The 17,167-nt window shown below is 40.2% G+C and overlaps 1 protein-coding gene across 1 annotated transcript in view; it reads left to right on the forward strand.

Moving 5' to 3' along the window:
• DHH (desert hedgehog signaling molecule) overlaps positions 1–15,237 on the forward strand; it is a 62,472-nt gene extending 47,235 nt beyond the window's left edge. Inside the window, exons 2-3 of the mRNA XM_075852186.1 lie at positions 6,582–6,843; positions 10,607–15,237. Coding sequence (XP_075708301.1) covers positions 6,582–6,843; positions 10,607–11,235 — 891 coding nt within the window. The 3' untranslated portion in view covers positions 11,236–15,237. The remainder of the gene's footprint in view (positions 1–6,581; positions 6,844–10,606) is intronic.
• Positions 15,238–17,167: the final 1,930 nt, after the last annotated feature.

Consider the following 17,167-nt stretch of genomic DNA (forward strand, 5'->3'; position numbering starts at 1 on the left):
TATATAAAAATGGCTATCAGTGTGTTTTGTGCAACTTTCTAATTACTTTTTATTAAAGATTATTTTAACTTTTTGAGATATAGGTGCTTTGTATCCTGTATACAGAGCAGCTGTATCTAGGGCTGAAACTTGTAACCGTCAGGTCAGTGGGACTGACGGGCTTAGTATCTGCGGGTCCTGCGGGTCTCTGACATACAGGATCGAGCTGTTACCGATCACATCTAAGTTCATAACTTCATGATCATGACTGTCTAAATTGTCCAGAAAATATCTGAATAAAAAAGTGGATGTATAACATATGGATACATATTCTTAGGACAAGTTCTATTGCTTTGGTGAATGTGTAGGATGCTTTGTGACAGTGGCCAGGAAAGAAAACAAGAGTGAATCCATTTCTCCCACTCACTTGGTGGTGACTGTCCCTGAGAGTGATGTTGGCCATAGATATAGATTTTTTTTTTAGCATGTCTGATACATTTTGTGACGGATCCATGAGTAATTGTTTTAGTTTGCAAACAATCTGGAATTAGTTCATATTAAAGATATGAATGTTTGGCATCAGTCATATGGGCCAAATTATCTGTACAACTATGAACAGTTAGTAATACCTAGTGATTGGTGGTAGGCGCCTGGCACATATCTTGTGACCAGGAAAAAAATAAATTGCAAAAATGGACTGATTGAATACAATTTTGGGAAGTTTATGAACTAGTCAGTTTAACCCGTTAGTGACCGGCCCATAGTCTTTTTACGTCGGTCACTAACGGGCCTTATTCCGATGCCATAGACTTTTTACGTCGCGGCATCGGAATAAGTAAACAGAGCACAGAGCCGGGTGAGATCGATATCAGTATCGATCTCACCCGTTTAACCCCTCAGATGCGGTGCTCAATAGCGAGCACCGCATCTGAGTGGTTTTGGAGAGAGGGAGGGAGCTCCCTCTCATCCCACCGACACCCGGCGATACGATCGCCGAGTGTCTGTGTCTCCGATGGCAGCCGGGGGCCTAATAAAGGCCCCCAGGTCTGCCAGTAATGAATGCCTGCTAGATCATGCCGCAGGCATGACCTAGCAAATGCCTGTCCGTTTTAAATGGACAGGCATAATACACTGCAATACAAAAGTATTGCAGTGTATTATAATAGCGATCGGAGGATCGCATAGTGAAGTCCCCTAGTGGGACTAGTAAAAAAGTAAAAAAAAAAGTTTAATAAAGTTAATTAAAAAAAAATGTGAAAAAAAAAATGAAAAACCCACTTTTCCCCCTTACAAACTGCTTTACTATTAAAAAACCAAAATACAGTTAAAAAGTTACACATATTTGGTATCGCCGCGTCCGTAACGACCCCGACTATAAATCTATTACATTACTTAACCCGCACGGTGAACGTCGTAAAAATTAAATAAAAAACTACGGAAAAATTGCCGTTTTCTGTGAATCCCGACTTTAAAAAAATTTGATTAAAAAGTGATCAAAAAGTCGCATCTACTCCAAAATGGTACCAATAAAAACGACAAGTCTTCCCACAAAAAAAAAAGCCCTCATACAACCGCATCGGTGAAAAAATAAAAACGTTACGGCTCTTCAAATATGGAGGCACAAAAACAAATAATTTTGAAAAAAAAGCGTTTTTACTGTGTAAAAGTAGTAAAGCATACAAAAACTATACAAATTTGGTATTGTTGCAATCGTAACAACCCGCTGAATAAACTTATTGTGTTATTTATACTACACAGTAAACGGCGTAGATTTAGGACGCAAAAAAGAGTGGTGACATTTCTGATTTTTTTCTATTCCCCCCCCAAAAAAAGTTAATAAAAGTTAATAAATAATATGTCCCCCAAAATGGTGCTATTAAAAAATACAACTTGTCCCGCAAAAAACAAGACCTTATACAGCTATGTCGAGGCAAAAATAAAAACGTTATAGCTCTTGGAATGCGACGATTCAAAAATGTAAAAAATAGCTTGGTCATTAAGGTCTAAAATAGGCTGGTCATTAAGGGGTTAAAGGGAACCTGTCACCATCATTTCACCTATTGAACTCTACTCACCCCTCGCTCGCTGCTGCTATTAAAAGTCCATTGCCGTTATCCCCTCTCCTAAACTCCTCCTATATAATATATATATAATTTTCATGTGAAACACTCCTTACACGCGGAATTGATTCTCATACTAGGGAAATCAGATTTCCTGTGCCCGCGCTCTCAGCACTGCTAGCAGAATATAGGCACCATTTACGGCTCCTGTATAACCTACATAGAGGGGGGTGAGAGTGAAGTGCTGATAGCCGTCACATCAACCCCTCCCCCTCTCTCCATTGACAGAATACAGGTATTGCAAATGACCCCTGTATACTGTTGATGAGTGTGCGGTTATTCAGGGGCTTAACCAGAGGAGGATAGCGCTTTTGGGATGCAGGAGTGCTGCAAACCAAGGCCCCACGCATAGGTTTTGACTTTGCCATAGATCTTTTATTCTTGACTATACATTCCCATTTATGCAATATATTTATTTAGAGCTTTGCAAAAGTTAGAGTTTTGTTTTTTTATTAGGGCAAATTAAATATATTTTCACAGCTATGACCTGGAGACAGAGGTTTTGCAGTGAATTTTATGTAGATATTCTAAAATGAGGAACATTGTATATATATATCGTGTAGGGTGTTTCATGAAGAATTTCATTAGTGGGAGTGTTGCAGGAAGCAAAATCTGAAAGTTTTTAGATTTTCAACATTCCAAATCAGAAATTTGCATGGAAACAAGTTAATTAATGACCAGCTATTAAAGTGAAGTCATTGAGCCGTATGTTACGAGTACTGGGAGTGATGGGTCGGGGAGCTTGGAATCATGCAGACATTCATGGCTACATTATTATTATTATTATTTTTTTATATAGGCAGGTTTCAGCCGTTTATAAAATGAATGTCTCTTTCTGTTATACAAAGTGATCAAAAGTCAACTTAGAATTTATACCTAATGTGAACATTACACAGAAATATAGTACATTCCAAATATATATAATACGCCTCACAGGTCCTCAACTGGCAGCTTCATTAAATAGTACCCGCAAAACGCCAGTATCAACGTCTACAGTGAAGAGGCGACTCCGGGATGCTGGCCTTCAGGGCAGTGTGGCAAAGAAAAAGCCATATCTGAGACTGGCTAATAAAAGGGAAAGATTAATATGGGCAAATGCACACAGACATTGGACAGAGGAAGATTGGAAAAAAGTGTTATGGACAGACGAATCGAAGTTTGAGGTGTTTGGATCACACAGAAGAGCATTTGTGAGACGCAGAACAACTGAAAAGATGCTGGAAGAGTACCTGACACCATCTGTCAAGCATGGTGGAGGTAATGTGATGGTCTGGGGTTGCTTTGGTGCTGGTAAAGTGGGAGATTTGTACAAGGTAAAAGGGATTTTGAATAAGGAAGGCTATCACTCCATTTTGCAACGCCATGCCATACCCTGTGGCCAGCGCTTGATTGGAGCCAATTTCATCCTACAACAGGACAATGACCCAAAGCACACCTCCAAATTATGCAAGAACTATTTAGGGAAGAAGCAGGCAGCTGGTATTCTATCTGTAATGGAGTGGCCAGCGCAGTCACCAGATCTCAACCCCATAGAGCTGTTGTGGGAGCAGCTTGACCGTATGGTACGCAAGAAGTGCCCATCAAGCCAATCCATCTTGTGGGAGGGCCTTCTGGAAGAATGGGGTGAAATTTCTCCCGATTACCTCAGCAAATTAACAGCTAGAATGCCAAAGGACAGCAATGCTGTAATTGCTGCAAATGGAGCATTCTCTGACGAAAGCAAAGTTTGAAGGAGAAAATTATTATTTCAAATAAAAATCATTATTTCTAACCTTGTCAATGTCTTGACTATATTTTCTAGTCATTTTGCAACTCATTTGATAAATAAGTGTGAGTTTTCATGGAAAACACAAAATTGTCTGGGTGACCCCAAACTTTTGAACGGTAGTGTATGTATGTATGTATATATATATATATATATATATATATATATATATATATATATATATACACATACACACACACACACACACACACACACACACACAAATGGAATCCAGCAGCATAGGCTGAAATGAAAGGGGGTGCAAGCCTTGGGGAACTTGTGACCACTGTTCCTCTAGACAAAAAGCAGTAAATAGGCAGCACTCCCAAAGGCTTATGGTGAAAAAAAGAGGGTGCTTTATTGACCCCAAAAGTGCGACATTTCAGCTCACACAACCTGAGCTTTTCTCAAGCCAAGAAAGGCATGAGAAAGGCTCAGGTCTTGTGAGCCGAAACGTCACACTTTTGGGGTCAATAAACACCCGCTTTTTTCACCATAAGCCTTTGGGAGTGCTGCCTATTTACTGCTTTTATATATATATATAGTAATGCATATTTATTCATATTTAGTGGCTTAGGTGGCATTAGTGTTTGCAGTGTGCTGTCGCCATTTTTTTGTGTGCTGTATATGTACTACTCCTTCTCAAGGCATTAGAATATCTTCAAAAAGTTTATTTATTTTTGTAATTCAATTCAAAACGTGAAACTCATATTATCTAGATTCATTACACATAGAATGATCTATTTCCAGCATTTTTTTTTCTTTAAATGTTGAAGATTATGGCTAACAGTTAATGAAAACCCAAAATTTAGTGTCTCAGAAAATTAGAACATTGGATAAAAGTTGAAGATTGTAGACTCATGGTTTCACACTCTAATCAGCGAATCAACACAAAACACCTGCAAAGGTTTCCTAAGCCTTTAAATGGTCCAACAGTCTGGTTCAGTAGGCTACACAATCATGGGGAAGACTGCCGACTTGACAGTTGTCCGGAAGACAGTCATTGACACCCTCCACAAGGAGGGGAAGCCACAGAAGGACATTGCTAAAGAAGCTGGCTGTTCACAGAGTGCTGTATCCAAGCATATTAATGGAACGTTGAGAGGAAGGAAAAAGTGTGGTAGAAAAAGGTGTACAAGCAACAGGGATAACTGCAGCCTTGAAAGGATTGTCAAGAAAAGGCCATTCAAGAAACTGGGATAAATTTACAAGGAGTGGACTTCGGCTGGAGACAGTGCTTCAAGAGCCACCACACACAGACGTATCCAGGACATGGGCTACAACTGTCACATTCCTTGTGCCACTCATGACCCAGAGACAACGTCAGAAGCGTCTTACTCGGGTTAAGGAGAAAAAGCACTGGTCTGTTGCTCAATGGTCCAAAGTCCTGTTTTCAGATTAAAGTAAATTTTGCATTTCATTTGGAAATCAAGGTCCCAGAGTCTGGAGGAAGAGTGGAGAGGCACTCAATACAAGTTGCTTGCGGTCCAGTGTAACGTTTCCACTGAAGGACATTTATGACATATCCATAGGATATGTCATAAATGTTAGATAGATTCGGGTCCCACTTCTGGGACCCGCACCTATCTCCAGAACGGGGCTCCCTAAACCCCATTCTATCTTACTCCGCTCCGCTGTCTACTGGCCACTTCCTGGTTAGGTGGTTGGGAGTTACGCAAACAGCCGAGTATTCGCTGAGCTATGCTGTTTCCGTAACTCCCATAGAAGTGAATGGGAGTTACGGAAACAGTGTAGCACCGCGAGCTACGCTGTTTCCAGAACTCGGTAGCTACAAAAACAGCGTACATAGTCAAGTTACGGAAACAGCGTAACTCGCTGAGCTACACTGTTTCCGTAGCTCCCATAGAACTGAATAGTAGTTACGGAAACAGCGTAGCATGCTACGCTGCTTCTGTAACTGCCATTCACTACTATGGGAGTTACGGAAACAGCGTAGCTCAGCGAGTTACGGTGTTTTCGTAACTCATGCATGTATTGCCGTGTATTGTACCAGCGATCTAATGATCGCTGGTTCAAGTCCCTTAGGGGAACTAATAAAATGTGTACAAAGAAAGTTAGATACATTTTCAGGAGTGTAAAAAATATGAAAAGTTAAAAAAACAAATCTTTTCCCATTTTACCCCAAGCACAATGTAAAAAAACCCAAAAACAATTAGTATCACTGCGTCCGTAAAAGTCCGAACTATTACAATATGGCAAAAACAAAAAATATAAAACCCCAGAATTGTTGTTTTTTGTTCACCATAACGCTAAAAAGAATGAAATAAAAAGTGATAAAAAAACGTATGTACCAAAAAACGGGGCTAATAAAAACTACAGCTCGTCCCACAAAAAATAAGCCCTCACACCGCTCAAACAATGAAAAAATTAAAGTTATGGCTCTCAGAATGTGGTGAAACCTAACAAATTATATATTTTTTATGTTTTTTCAAAGTTTTTTCATTGTAAAAGTAGTAAAATATGAATTTTTTTCCTATTTTCTATGGTCTAAAACCTGGGTGCGTCTTATAGTCAGGTGTGTCCTATAGTCCGAAAATTACGGTGTATATATATATATATATATATATATATAAAAAACACTTTATGTGAGTGCCATATATTAAACTTGCCTTACAAATTTAAAATTGTAATTTGCGTATGGAAGTATTACCCAAATGTGCATATTTTGACCAGTTATATTTGTTCTTTAATTTCAGCGCTGCAAGGACAGAGTGAATGCATTGGCTATCTCTGTGATGAACATGTGGCCAGGTGTTAGGTTGCGGGTTACCGAAGGATGGGATGAGGATGGACACCATTCCCATGATTCCCTGCACTATGAAGGACGTGCACTTGACATCACAACTTCAGACCGAGACAAAAGCAAATACGGCATGCTGGCCCGCCTTGCAGTTGAAGCTGGCTTTGACTGGGTCTACTATGAGTCGAAAGCACACATTCATGTCTCTGTGAAAGCAGGTATCATTTTAGCAGATATAGAAAAATTTGGCAGAAGACAATGCCAGGTAGAGCCTGGGAACTATAACTATTGCAGTCTGTGATTACATTTCAGGAGGATCACTGCAAAATATAATATAAAGGGCAACTCCAGCTAAACCTTAAAGGGGTCTTCTATTACTAAATACATTGATGGACTATTGTTAGGATAGGCCATCAATGTTTAATCAGTGGGAGTCCGACCCCTACTGATCATCAGAACAAATTATCAGGCACAGGAGCTTCACAGGATATGCCATAAATGTCTGATAGATGCAGTTCCCACTGTCTGATAGATGCAGCTCCTGCTGCTCCCCGGCCACTGTCTGACGAGATGGTTGGGAGTTACAGAAACAGCCGAGCTTGCTGATTTACACTGTTTTTACATAACTCCCATAGAAGTGAGTGGGCATTACGCAAACATTGTAGTACGTCAAGCTATGCTGTTTCCGTTGCTCCTGAGTTCAGGAAACTCGGTTTCTGTAACTCCCGTTAATTTCTATGAGAGTTACAGAAGCAGTGTAGCTCAGCTTCCTCGGATATTTCCGTAACTCCCGACAACCTTGTCAAACAGTGGCCAGTGAGTAGCGGGAGCCGGACGAGCTGCGGGCACTTTTATTTGTGTTCATTACATGTTCCAGTCCAGTAGACAACAGGAGGTGTTACCTAAAGAAGATTTAACACTGTATCACTTAAATATACAGCAATGAAACCATTTTTATAGTAGATTGTGTGTACGGAGTGTAATGAGACTATTTCTCTTCATTCGGTTTTCACACAGCTCTACCCATTGTATTTTCACCAACATTTCACACTTTACTCCCTTTGTTGTCTTCTCGGTCCCGCTTTCCACATTGTGTCTTCTCAGCTCTTATTTTAGTTCTCACTATTGTGTTCCTTTAATTACCTCTCAATATTTTTTCTCTTTTTACACTTACCTGTTAAAATGGAGGAGTAAAAGTAATAAAAACTAAATACGGTGAAACATTACTCACCTAGTAGTTTATGTTATTCTAATGTCAGGATTGTTCGTTTTCAAAGTAGCAGGTGAGGTACAGATGCAATGAACAACTAGTATATATGCTGTTCACAACCTTGATCCTTCAGATCTTCATAGTATCCAGATATTGATAAATGGGACTTTATATAAAAAAAACTAGTGCAAATAGGAACAATACTGTAGCCCATGGCCACAGATTCCAGTTGTCATTCTGCAAGCAAAGGCTTAAAAATGAAAACAAATATCTGCTTGGCTTCAATAGGCAATGTTATTGTATTTCTTTTCATATCTCTTTTTATATATAAAAACAAGTACAGAATCCTAGTGCAAATTTAGATCTATAGTAACAACAGTGAAGGTACCAAATGATCACAGAAACACAGAGAAATTAACATAGAAAGACAATAAGACTGCACACAAGAAGAAACGGAAAGAAGAAATAAATTAAAATGTTTTGCAGAGTAGAAAGGATTAAGTGCCTATTATTTCACCAGTTGGAGCACAGGTCACATAACAAGTAAAGGCAGTGAGAATCAAGTCAGGAGCATCTTGTATTCTGCACTTTCTTGAAGATGAAGCCAGTGGTACCACGTTTTAAAATAGCTTTTAAGCAATTTGCGTATAGTCATCATCACCCCCTCCTTCCGCATCACCTCCTTTACTTTAGAGGTTCACAAACCGATGAATAGTGTTAGCTCGGACTGCATTGATTAAATGTCGGACTAATAACGTCTTGTTGAAGAGATGAAGCAGGAATAAGGGAGAAGCACAAGGCAATGTGTGGTCAGTGAAGTTTGAAGTGATATGCCACACCTCATCCCAGAACCTAGATAACAGAGAACGTTCCCAAAAGATGTGTAATAGGTTACCCACCTCAGATCCACATCTCTAACATAGAGGGGAGACTGAGCACATTAAAGGCTTTGTACAACTTTGAAATAACATTTTTTTTATTTTTTTTTAAATGTCTGTCAGTGTGATTGGTGCAGCTTTCAAAATACTTTTTATTAAAAATAATTTTTACTTTTTGAGATACAGCTACTTTGTATCTTGTACACAGAGCAGCTGTAACTAGCACTGAAACCTGTATCTGTCAGGTCAGCGGGACTGACGGGTTCAGGGACAGCAGGCAAGATCGAACTGTTACTGATCACATCTAAGTTCATAACTTATATGTGAACGATTACAGGTAGATCCTGCTTGTCAACGACTCACAGGACCCGCTGACACTGATCCGGTCGGTGCTGCTGACTTGATGGAATCAGGTCTCAGTGCAAGATACAGCTGCTTTGTATACAGGATACAAAGCAGCTGTATTTAAAAAAGTAAAAGTACTTTAGGGGGTTTTACACTGGGCAATTATCGTACAGATGAGCGTTCATATAACGCTCGTTGCTGATAATTGCCCTGTGTAAAAAGGGCAGCGATCAGCAGATGAACGAGCATACGCGCAATCATCTGCTGGTCGTATAGTTTTAAAAAAGTAAAAGATTATTGTTGTCGGCAGCACATCTCCCTGTGTAAACGGGGAGACGCGCTGCCGACCTGATAATATTGTATGGGGACGAGCGATCGGAGTAACGACCGCTCGTCCCCATCCATAGCTCCGTGTGACAGGACCAAACGAGCGCCGATCAACTATGTCTCGTTGATCGGCGCTTGCTGCACAAGCTGAATGTCGGCTGATGTAAAAGTGCCTTTAGAAAGTTGCACCAAACACACTGATAGACATTTTTATTTTTAAAAAAACCCAACAATTTCAAAGGTGTGCATAGTCTTTAAAGTGGCTTTTACACAGGATAATTATCGGGCAGATGAGCGCTAATATAACGCTCATTTCTGATAATTGCCCTGTGTAAACAGGGGAATGATCAGCAGATGAACGAGCAAACGCTCAATAATCTGCTGATCGTATCGTTTTAAAAAAGTAAAAGATTATCGCTGTCGGCAGCACGTCTTCCTGTGTAAACAGGGAGATGCGCTGCCGACGTTATAATAATGGATGGGACGAGCGAACGGAGTAACGACCGCTCGTCCCCATCGATACCTCCGTGTGACAGGAGCAAACGAGCACCGATCAACGATGTCTCGTTGATCGGCGCTCGCTGCACCGGCCGCTTATCAGCCGGTGTAAAAGTTGTAGTTTGGAGGGCATGTAGTTTGGAGGAGACTTTATACCAACAGGAAAGGAGCTTGAAGTTCATAAAGTCTTTCACATTGTCCGGGAGAGAGAGACTTTTATTGATTTTTTGATAGAATAGTGATGTACAGTGCAATACGTCATTACAGATAACTGGGTAATCTCCCATTCATACACCTACTATACTCCACATTTACAGATACATTACAATAATATGTGAATAATAACATAAATGAGAAAAGGAATGTGTTAAGGGGATGTCTAGAGGATAACATACGGCGTAATTAACCAAGATGTAACGAAGAGTCTTCTTATTGGGGAAGACGACATGTTGTGTTTCAGCATTTGCTCTTTACTATTCTGTTAGGTTTAGGCTTCGTTCACATCTGCGCCAGGGCTCCGTTCCGCCGTAACGTCGGAGCTTTCCGTCAGAAATGGAGCCCTGACTGACACATAGGTTTCCGTTTCCATCACTATTCATTTCAATGGTGACGGATCCGGTGCTAATGGTTTCTGTTTGTCTCAGTTGTGCAAGGGTTCCGTCGTTTTTCTCTTAAATATACAGTAACTTGCAAATGTGTTCTAAAATCTATGTTCTCTTTCAGACAACTCCTTAGCAGTCCGTTCTGGTGGCTGTTTTCCTGGAACTGCCATGGTTACCCTAGCTGGTGGTCAAAGAAAGTATCTTTCTGAGATTCAGGTTGGTGATAGGATCCTCACTACAGATGAGACAGGAAAAGTGACAACAACTGAGGTCTTGCTATTTTTGCACAAAGACCTGGATAAACTGGCCACCTTTGTTGCTATTGAAGCTGAAGGACATCCCTATATGCTACGGTTGACACCGCACCATCTACTTTTTGTAAGCAAAAACCCACTGGTAGATTTCTTACCTGTTTATGCCCACCATGTTCAGGTGGGCGACTTTGTTCAAATGTACATTAATGGCACTCAACTTATACCCTCTAAAGTGGTGAGTGTGTCTATACAAGAAGAAACAGGGGTTTTTGCTCCACTGACTGTCCATGGTACACTACTTGTAGATGGCATTCTAACATCCTGCTATGCAACTATTGAATGGCATGACTTAGCACATAGATCATTTGCCCCTTTGAGATTCCTTTACAACATGTTCTCCATATTTCCCGAATTTGTAGACAGTGATGGAATTCATTGGTACTGCCACTTCCTCTATGTGCTGGCCAAGAAAGTTCTTTGGTGGGAAATGCCATGAAGAGCCATTTATAGGGTTGGCTATTTTGGAAATGCTGCTGAAGGAAGGTCTCATAGACCTAAAATGACTTTTATCCTGTGCTTTCTGTATGCTGCCGAAGCTTAACAATCACAGCACATGCTCCGTGGCTCCAAAGGACCTCAATTCCCAAAGTGCCTTTACCATAAAAGCTGATGAATAATGATCATGTTGTTCATATGGACCAGTAGCCTGTCAAATGCTCCATGAAAATTGTTCAAGAAGCTGCCATCTTACATGTGTGTATAATGGGTAATGGTAATGTGAAAAGAAGTGAGAGGATGGTCATAAAATAGATGTTTGATGAGTAGATGAGGAGACCAGGTCTCAAAGATAATTCATCCCAGCCAGTTGCAGATCACATGGATATCCCAAGGTGAAATCCAGAAACATGTAGCTAGTCTTGATCACAAGTAGTATACAGATTTCATACTAGATTTGGAAGCCGGACTATCTAGTGAGGTTTTAGGTTCTTGTAACAGTTAATATAATTTAACTGGCCTTAGACTGCACTACTAGTGAGATGATCATATTCCTATATTTAAATATGGCTTCCAGCTTTGACTTGCCTGGCATGACATGTATTTAACTTTTATTCTACCAGACACGCATGTATACATCTCCAAGTGTGTTCAGCTAAAACGTAAATCTGTTGAGCCAGAACCATAGGAGGTAACAAAGGTCGTTGTGCACTGATTATTTATTACTTTGAATTCAATAACCGCTATGATCTTCCAGTGTGTGTCCTAACCAAAGGAAGATTCCCATAGAACTTGTGGGAATGCAGGATTCCAGCTCCACTGGGTGCTACAGGGCAATAAAACATGATGCCTCTACACAATGGTTATATCAAGCATTATTATTTATGTTGAAATTTACAAAAAGACACAGGAAAATATGTGATTGTCAAAATTGTTATAAGGGAACTACACCCATGAACATACACTTTCAGCTTTGGTGTTCGGTACATTCTCATTCACTGGTAAACATCAATTGTACTGGTAAATATCCCTAAATTAAGTGGCAAAGGATTATTAAATAAAATTAGATTTTGCCAAGTATGTTTTTATTTCACTTCCATAGTGGAAAAGAGATTTTAAAATCATTCTATTCTGAAGATCTTTCTGTTCCTATTTCTTTCCCTGTGTATTGAGTAATACACATTGCATAAGACACCAATACATGTGGCATAAGGGAAGTGACAATTACTCTGAGTATCTAATCTGTCAGTTCATTTCAGCCCTATAAACCAAAGACTGGCAAAGTTAGGCTCTGTTCTCATTATGTTTGGGCACTACGTTCGGAATAGCACCACTAAATGTATGCCCAAGACCTATGCAGCTGCATATATCTTCCATTGACTCTCATTGTAAAGTAATGTATATGTGTAGCTAAAAAATTTTTGTAGCTTCCCCTTGTATTAAAAAGGGTAGCCGAATAGGCTTTTCAATACAGTAAAAAAGTGCTGATATATACCAACCAAACATATACCGTAAGGACAGAGTTTTGGCATATGTTTGGCTAATGATAGTCCAGTGCTAGAGGCGTACATCACAATCTCGATGCGAACAGAGCACAAGGGTCATCGTACGAGACAGCCCGTTGATCGGCGCTCGAGCTATGATCAGTAATGTATGGGGATGAGCGATCATTACTCCGATCGCTCATCCCCATACATTTCTATCATGTCAGCAACACATTTCCCTGGGATATGTGCTGCCGACAACAATAATATATCTTGCAGCATAACCGATACAAGAGTTTGCTCTGATCAGGAACGAACATTCACATGAAAGCTTATTTGCCCGATATTTGGCCCGTGTAAATGGACGTTAAAGTGCAGCTAAACGTTTAACAAGCTTCTGACATTTCATAGTGAGCTGTCAGAAGTTTGGATTGGTGGGGACCGAGCACTGAGACCCCCACCAATCGCTAAAACAAAGCAGCTGAAACACTCGTGTGAGCGCTCAGCCGCTTCGTTTATGTTCAGCTTTTTCTGGAAATCCGATGTATCGGAGTACGGGCTCATAGACTTTCTATTGAGTCCGTCCTCCGATACATTGATGTCTGGTAAAAGCCGAACAGAAACTAAGCGGCTGAGCGCTCACACGATATAATTGATATTTCATGGGGAATAAAGGTATTTAATAAAACAGACATGTCAGGAGAGCAGAAAAGTCCTCCTTAAAGGGTTATTCCCATCTTATAAAGAGATGGCATATCGCTAGGATATGCCAACCCTTTATGATTGGTAGAGGTCCGACCTCTGGGACCCCCACCAATCCTGAGAATGAAGGGGCTGCATCATTGATTTAGTGCTGTGTCCCCTCCTAAGTTTTTCCTGCACAGCAGGGGTCCCGCTCACTTGGTTGGAGCCGTGCTGCAGTTTTCTGCACAGTGGATAGCCGGGTGCTGCTTTACAGGGAAAATTTAAAGGTGGACCCCCTTGATGCTCAGGATTAGTGGGTTCCCAGAGGTTGGACCCCCACCAATCACAGAGTGATGGCGTGTTCTAGCGACATACCATCACATACCATCACTTTTTGTAAGATGGGAATGGCATTTTAAGTTTTAATTGCATTTTCCGGTTTATTTTTTGTGTTAGACTAAAGCTATTTACCGTGTCAAAGCTTTCACCTGCAGCACTTTGCAGCTATATATATATATACAGTGTAATTCCTTTAACCCAGCATCATTGGGACCTGATAGGTGGCGGGTTATCAAAATTCGGAATGATTTCACGTTCACAGGAAAGTATATAAAATTCACTTGAAATGTTAGAGAACCGTCCAGAAGAAAGCCCAACTAAAATTTTGAAAACAAAATATACTACTATAACGTCGCTTTTTGATCAGAGAAATTTCTTAATTGATAATTTCTTCCCAGACTTCTGCTTCTAGTCTTTGTGGAATTCCACAGCATAATGGAAGCAAGTGCCGGATTATCAGACTTTCGGGGTTATCGAATTGCGACGGAATGAAATTTAATTGTGTAAATATATATATTTTTATCGGATGGCGACTGAAAGCCATTTCATTGTGTAAATATATATATATATTTACACACATTTACGCTTGAGAAAGGCTCCAGTGTAAGGAGCTGAAACGTTGCACTGAGGGTAATAAAGTACCCCTGAATTTTTCACTTGATCTGCGGAGTGCTGCCTATTTCTTGCTGTATGTATGTATATATATATATATATATATATATATATATATATATATATATACACTGTATTGTGCATGCCTGTATAGTACAATATTAGAAATTGCAATGTGCTCACCTTACCATTTTCATTCCATTCCCTCATCAGTAGTCTGAAGAATTTGATGTATAGAACAGATCTGTCTACAACAAATCCGCCACATGTGAACATACCCTTACTCATTATTCCTGGGCAAATGGGTACCCTGATTTTATTTTTTCTCTGCTCACAATATAAGCAATATATTTGTATAGTTTATACATTCAAATAAATGGGTGGAGTTCCCTTTTAACATATAATCTACCGGGCTGAGAGATGTATTCAGAAAATACTGCAGACACTCACTCAGGCCGCACGCTAATACTAAAAATACATAAGGTGGGAGCTGCGGTTTTCCAGGGAGTTGCCAAGTTCCCTGAATAAAAGTATATTTTTTTAGTTCATGTCTTACTGTAACATTCCAAAGGAAATCTGCTTTAACACAGCTGCTGCACAATCATTCTTAGAGTATATTTTTCTACTTATAAATTGTAATTTAATTTGTTCATTGTAATGTTCCAGCTTCCTGTAGATGTCAGACAATGAATGTTCAAACAGAATTTAATATCTTTTTAACAATCTTATTTAATGTGTTCTGTTAATAAACCAAGTTATAATTTATCAATACTAGTAACATTGACTCAACAAGTGAATGTGTTATGTATAAATGCTTACATCTTATCAAAGAATCAAAAAAAATCCATCAAAACCATGAAATAAAAATTCTACAGCCCAAAAGATTGGGGCCAGACTCCTGGAGTGTCCAGGTTTTATTCATTGTTTACTTGTGAGCTCAGAAATGATATTTAGGCAAGACTTGTAGGTGATTCTTAAGGACCTTTTACACTGGGCAATTATCGGGCAGACAAGCATTCATAGAACGCTCGTTGCCGATAATTGCCCTGTGTAAACAGGTCAGCGATCAGCAGATGAACGAGCAAACGCTGATCGTATCATTTTAAAAGTGAAATATTAGCGTTGTCGGCAGCACATCTCCCTGTGTAAACAGGGAGAAGCGCTGCCAATGTGATAATGTATGGGGACGAGCGATCAGAGTTACGACCCATACAAAGCTCCCTGTGACAGGAGCAAACAAGCGCCGATCAACGAGCTGTCTCGTTGATCGGCGCTCGCTGCAACGGCCAAAATCGGCCGGTGTAATAGGGCCTTTACCTGCTAATAAAGATTCCTCAGTGATTGCTGCTTGCCAGCTTTATAGCTCAGCCACATTAGGGTAGCTTCTCCATTACCGCTCTGCCTCTTCAGATTAGCTCCTGTGTATGAACACAAGCTCACCAGCAAGTCAATGCATGTAGAGCTGATTTCCAGAACAGTAAGGATATAATGATTATAAACTAAACCTCCAGTGAGAGAGATTATGATGTAATTGTCACACATATACTAAGGGGAATGAGACTTAGGCCTGATTCACACGAACGTGTTAAACGTCCGTGGGACGGCCGTTGAAACAGCGGCCGTCCCACGGACCTATGTAATTCAATGTGGCCGTTCACACAGCATTGTTTCAATGGACCGAGTGAAGAGTCCGTGGGAAAATAGGACATGTCCTATCTTATCACGCATCCCTCCATAGACTCTCAACTATGGGGAATGCGTGACATCGCGTCCCGCAGCGCTGGGCACGGATGCACCTCTGACATTTAAAACTGCAGGAGAGTCACTTTAAGATGCGCCCGTGAGGCTTTATAGTGTGATCACATTCTGCTTTCATACATTTTTCCAGTCCATTCTCAGGACAAGAAGAGGATAAAAGTCTGGGAAGTTCACAATGTAATAATTAAAGAAGAGTTTTTACAAATATTCTAAAGGGTTTATGAAAAGCAAACCAAAAGTGGATACAACCTGTATAAAGCCCAATAGTACTACTAGCACATCAGAGACACATTAACTATATACTGAAATACAAGAGATCTTGCAAACTGGCTAAACTGTTCTGAGTCCATCTGTATGCTATCAATGATATTTGATAAAGCACTCTATCCCTATAGATGCACGGGCCATGTGGGCATGCCCTATCACAGAGGGGAATACATAAAATGATAAGCAAAATTGCTGGATACTATAAACATTAAATTGCATTTTGAGCATATTTGACCATTTTTGAGGAGGGACATCAGGGAGATTGAGGAAAGTGTGGTTAAAATGTTTACTGTATGCCCCACCCATTTGTATAGACCACACCCTCGCTTATGGCCTTTGAATAACAAATAGTGCATATGATTCATCTTTTTCACACCCCAAAGTAATATAGAACCCCTAAAGAAATATAGAGCTTAGACCAGACCCCTAAATAGATACAGACCACACCCTCTAAATACAGACCCCGGATCAGACCCCTTAAATAAAGTACAAGACAAGACGTTCAGATACTCACCTTTCCCTGGGCCGTTCCTGCAGCCCTGCAAGAGCATCAACAGACGGGTGTATTGTACCCATATTTACCTGTTAATACAAACCTAACACCCGTACCTCCATGTGGTCCTGCTGTACCTAACTTAGATCACCATTGGGTTTGATATTGATATAAGTATGGTTAAATAGGAACATCGGTATATTACATCAGTAATATGGACAGTAAAACACGATGTGCAACACACCCGTCAGTGGAATCCCATAGAAAGAGGAACTTGTTTTTGAGGATGTATAAAG

The sequence above is a fragment of the Rhinoderma darwinii genome, chromosome 2 (genome assembly GCF_050947455.1).
Source record: "Rhinoderma darwinii isolate aRhiDar2 chromosome 2, aRhiDar2.hap1, whole genome shotgun sequence".
NCBI lineage: Eukaryota > Metazoa > Chordata > Amphibia > Anura > Rhinodermatidae > Rhinoderma > Rhinoderma darwinii.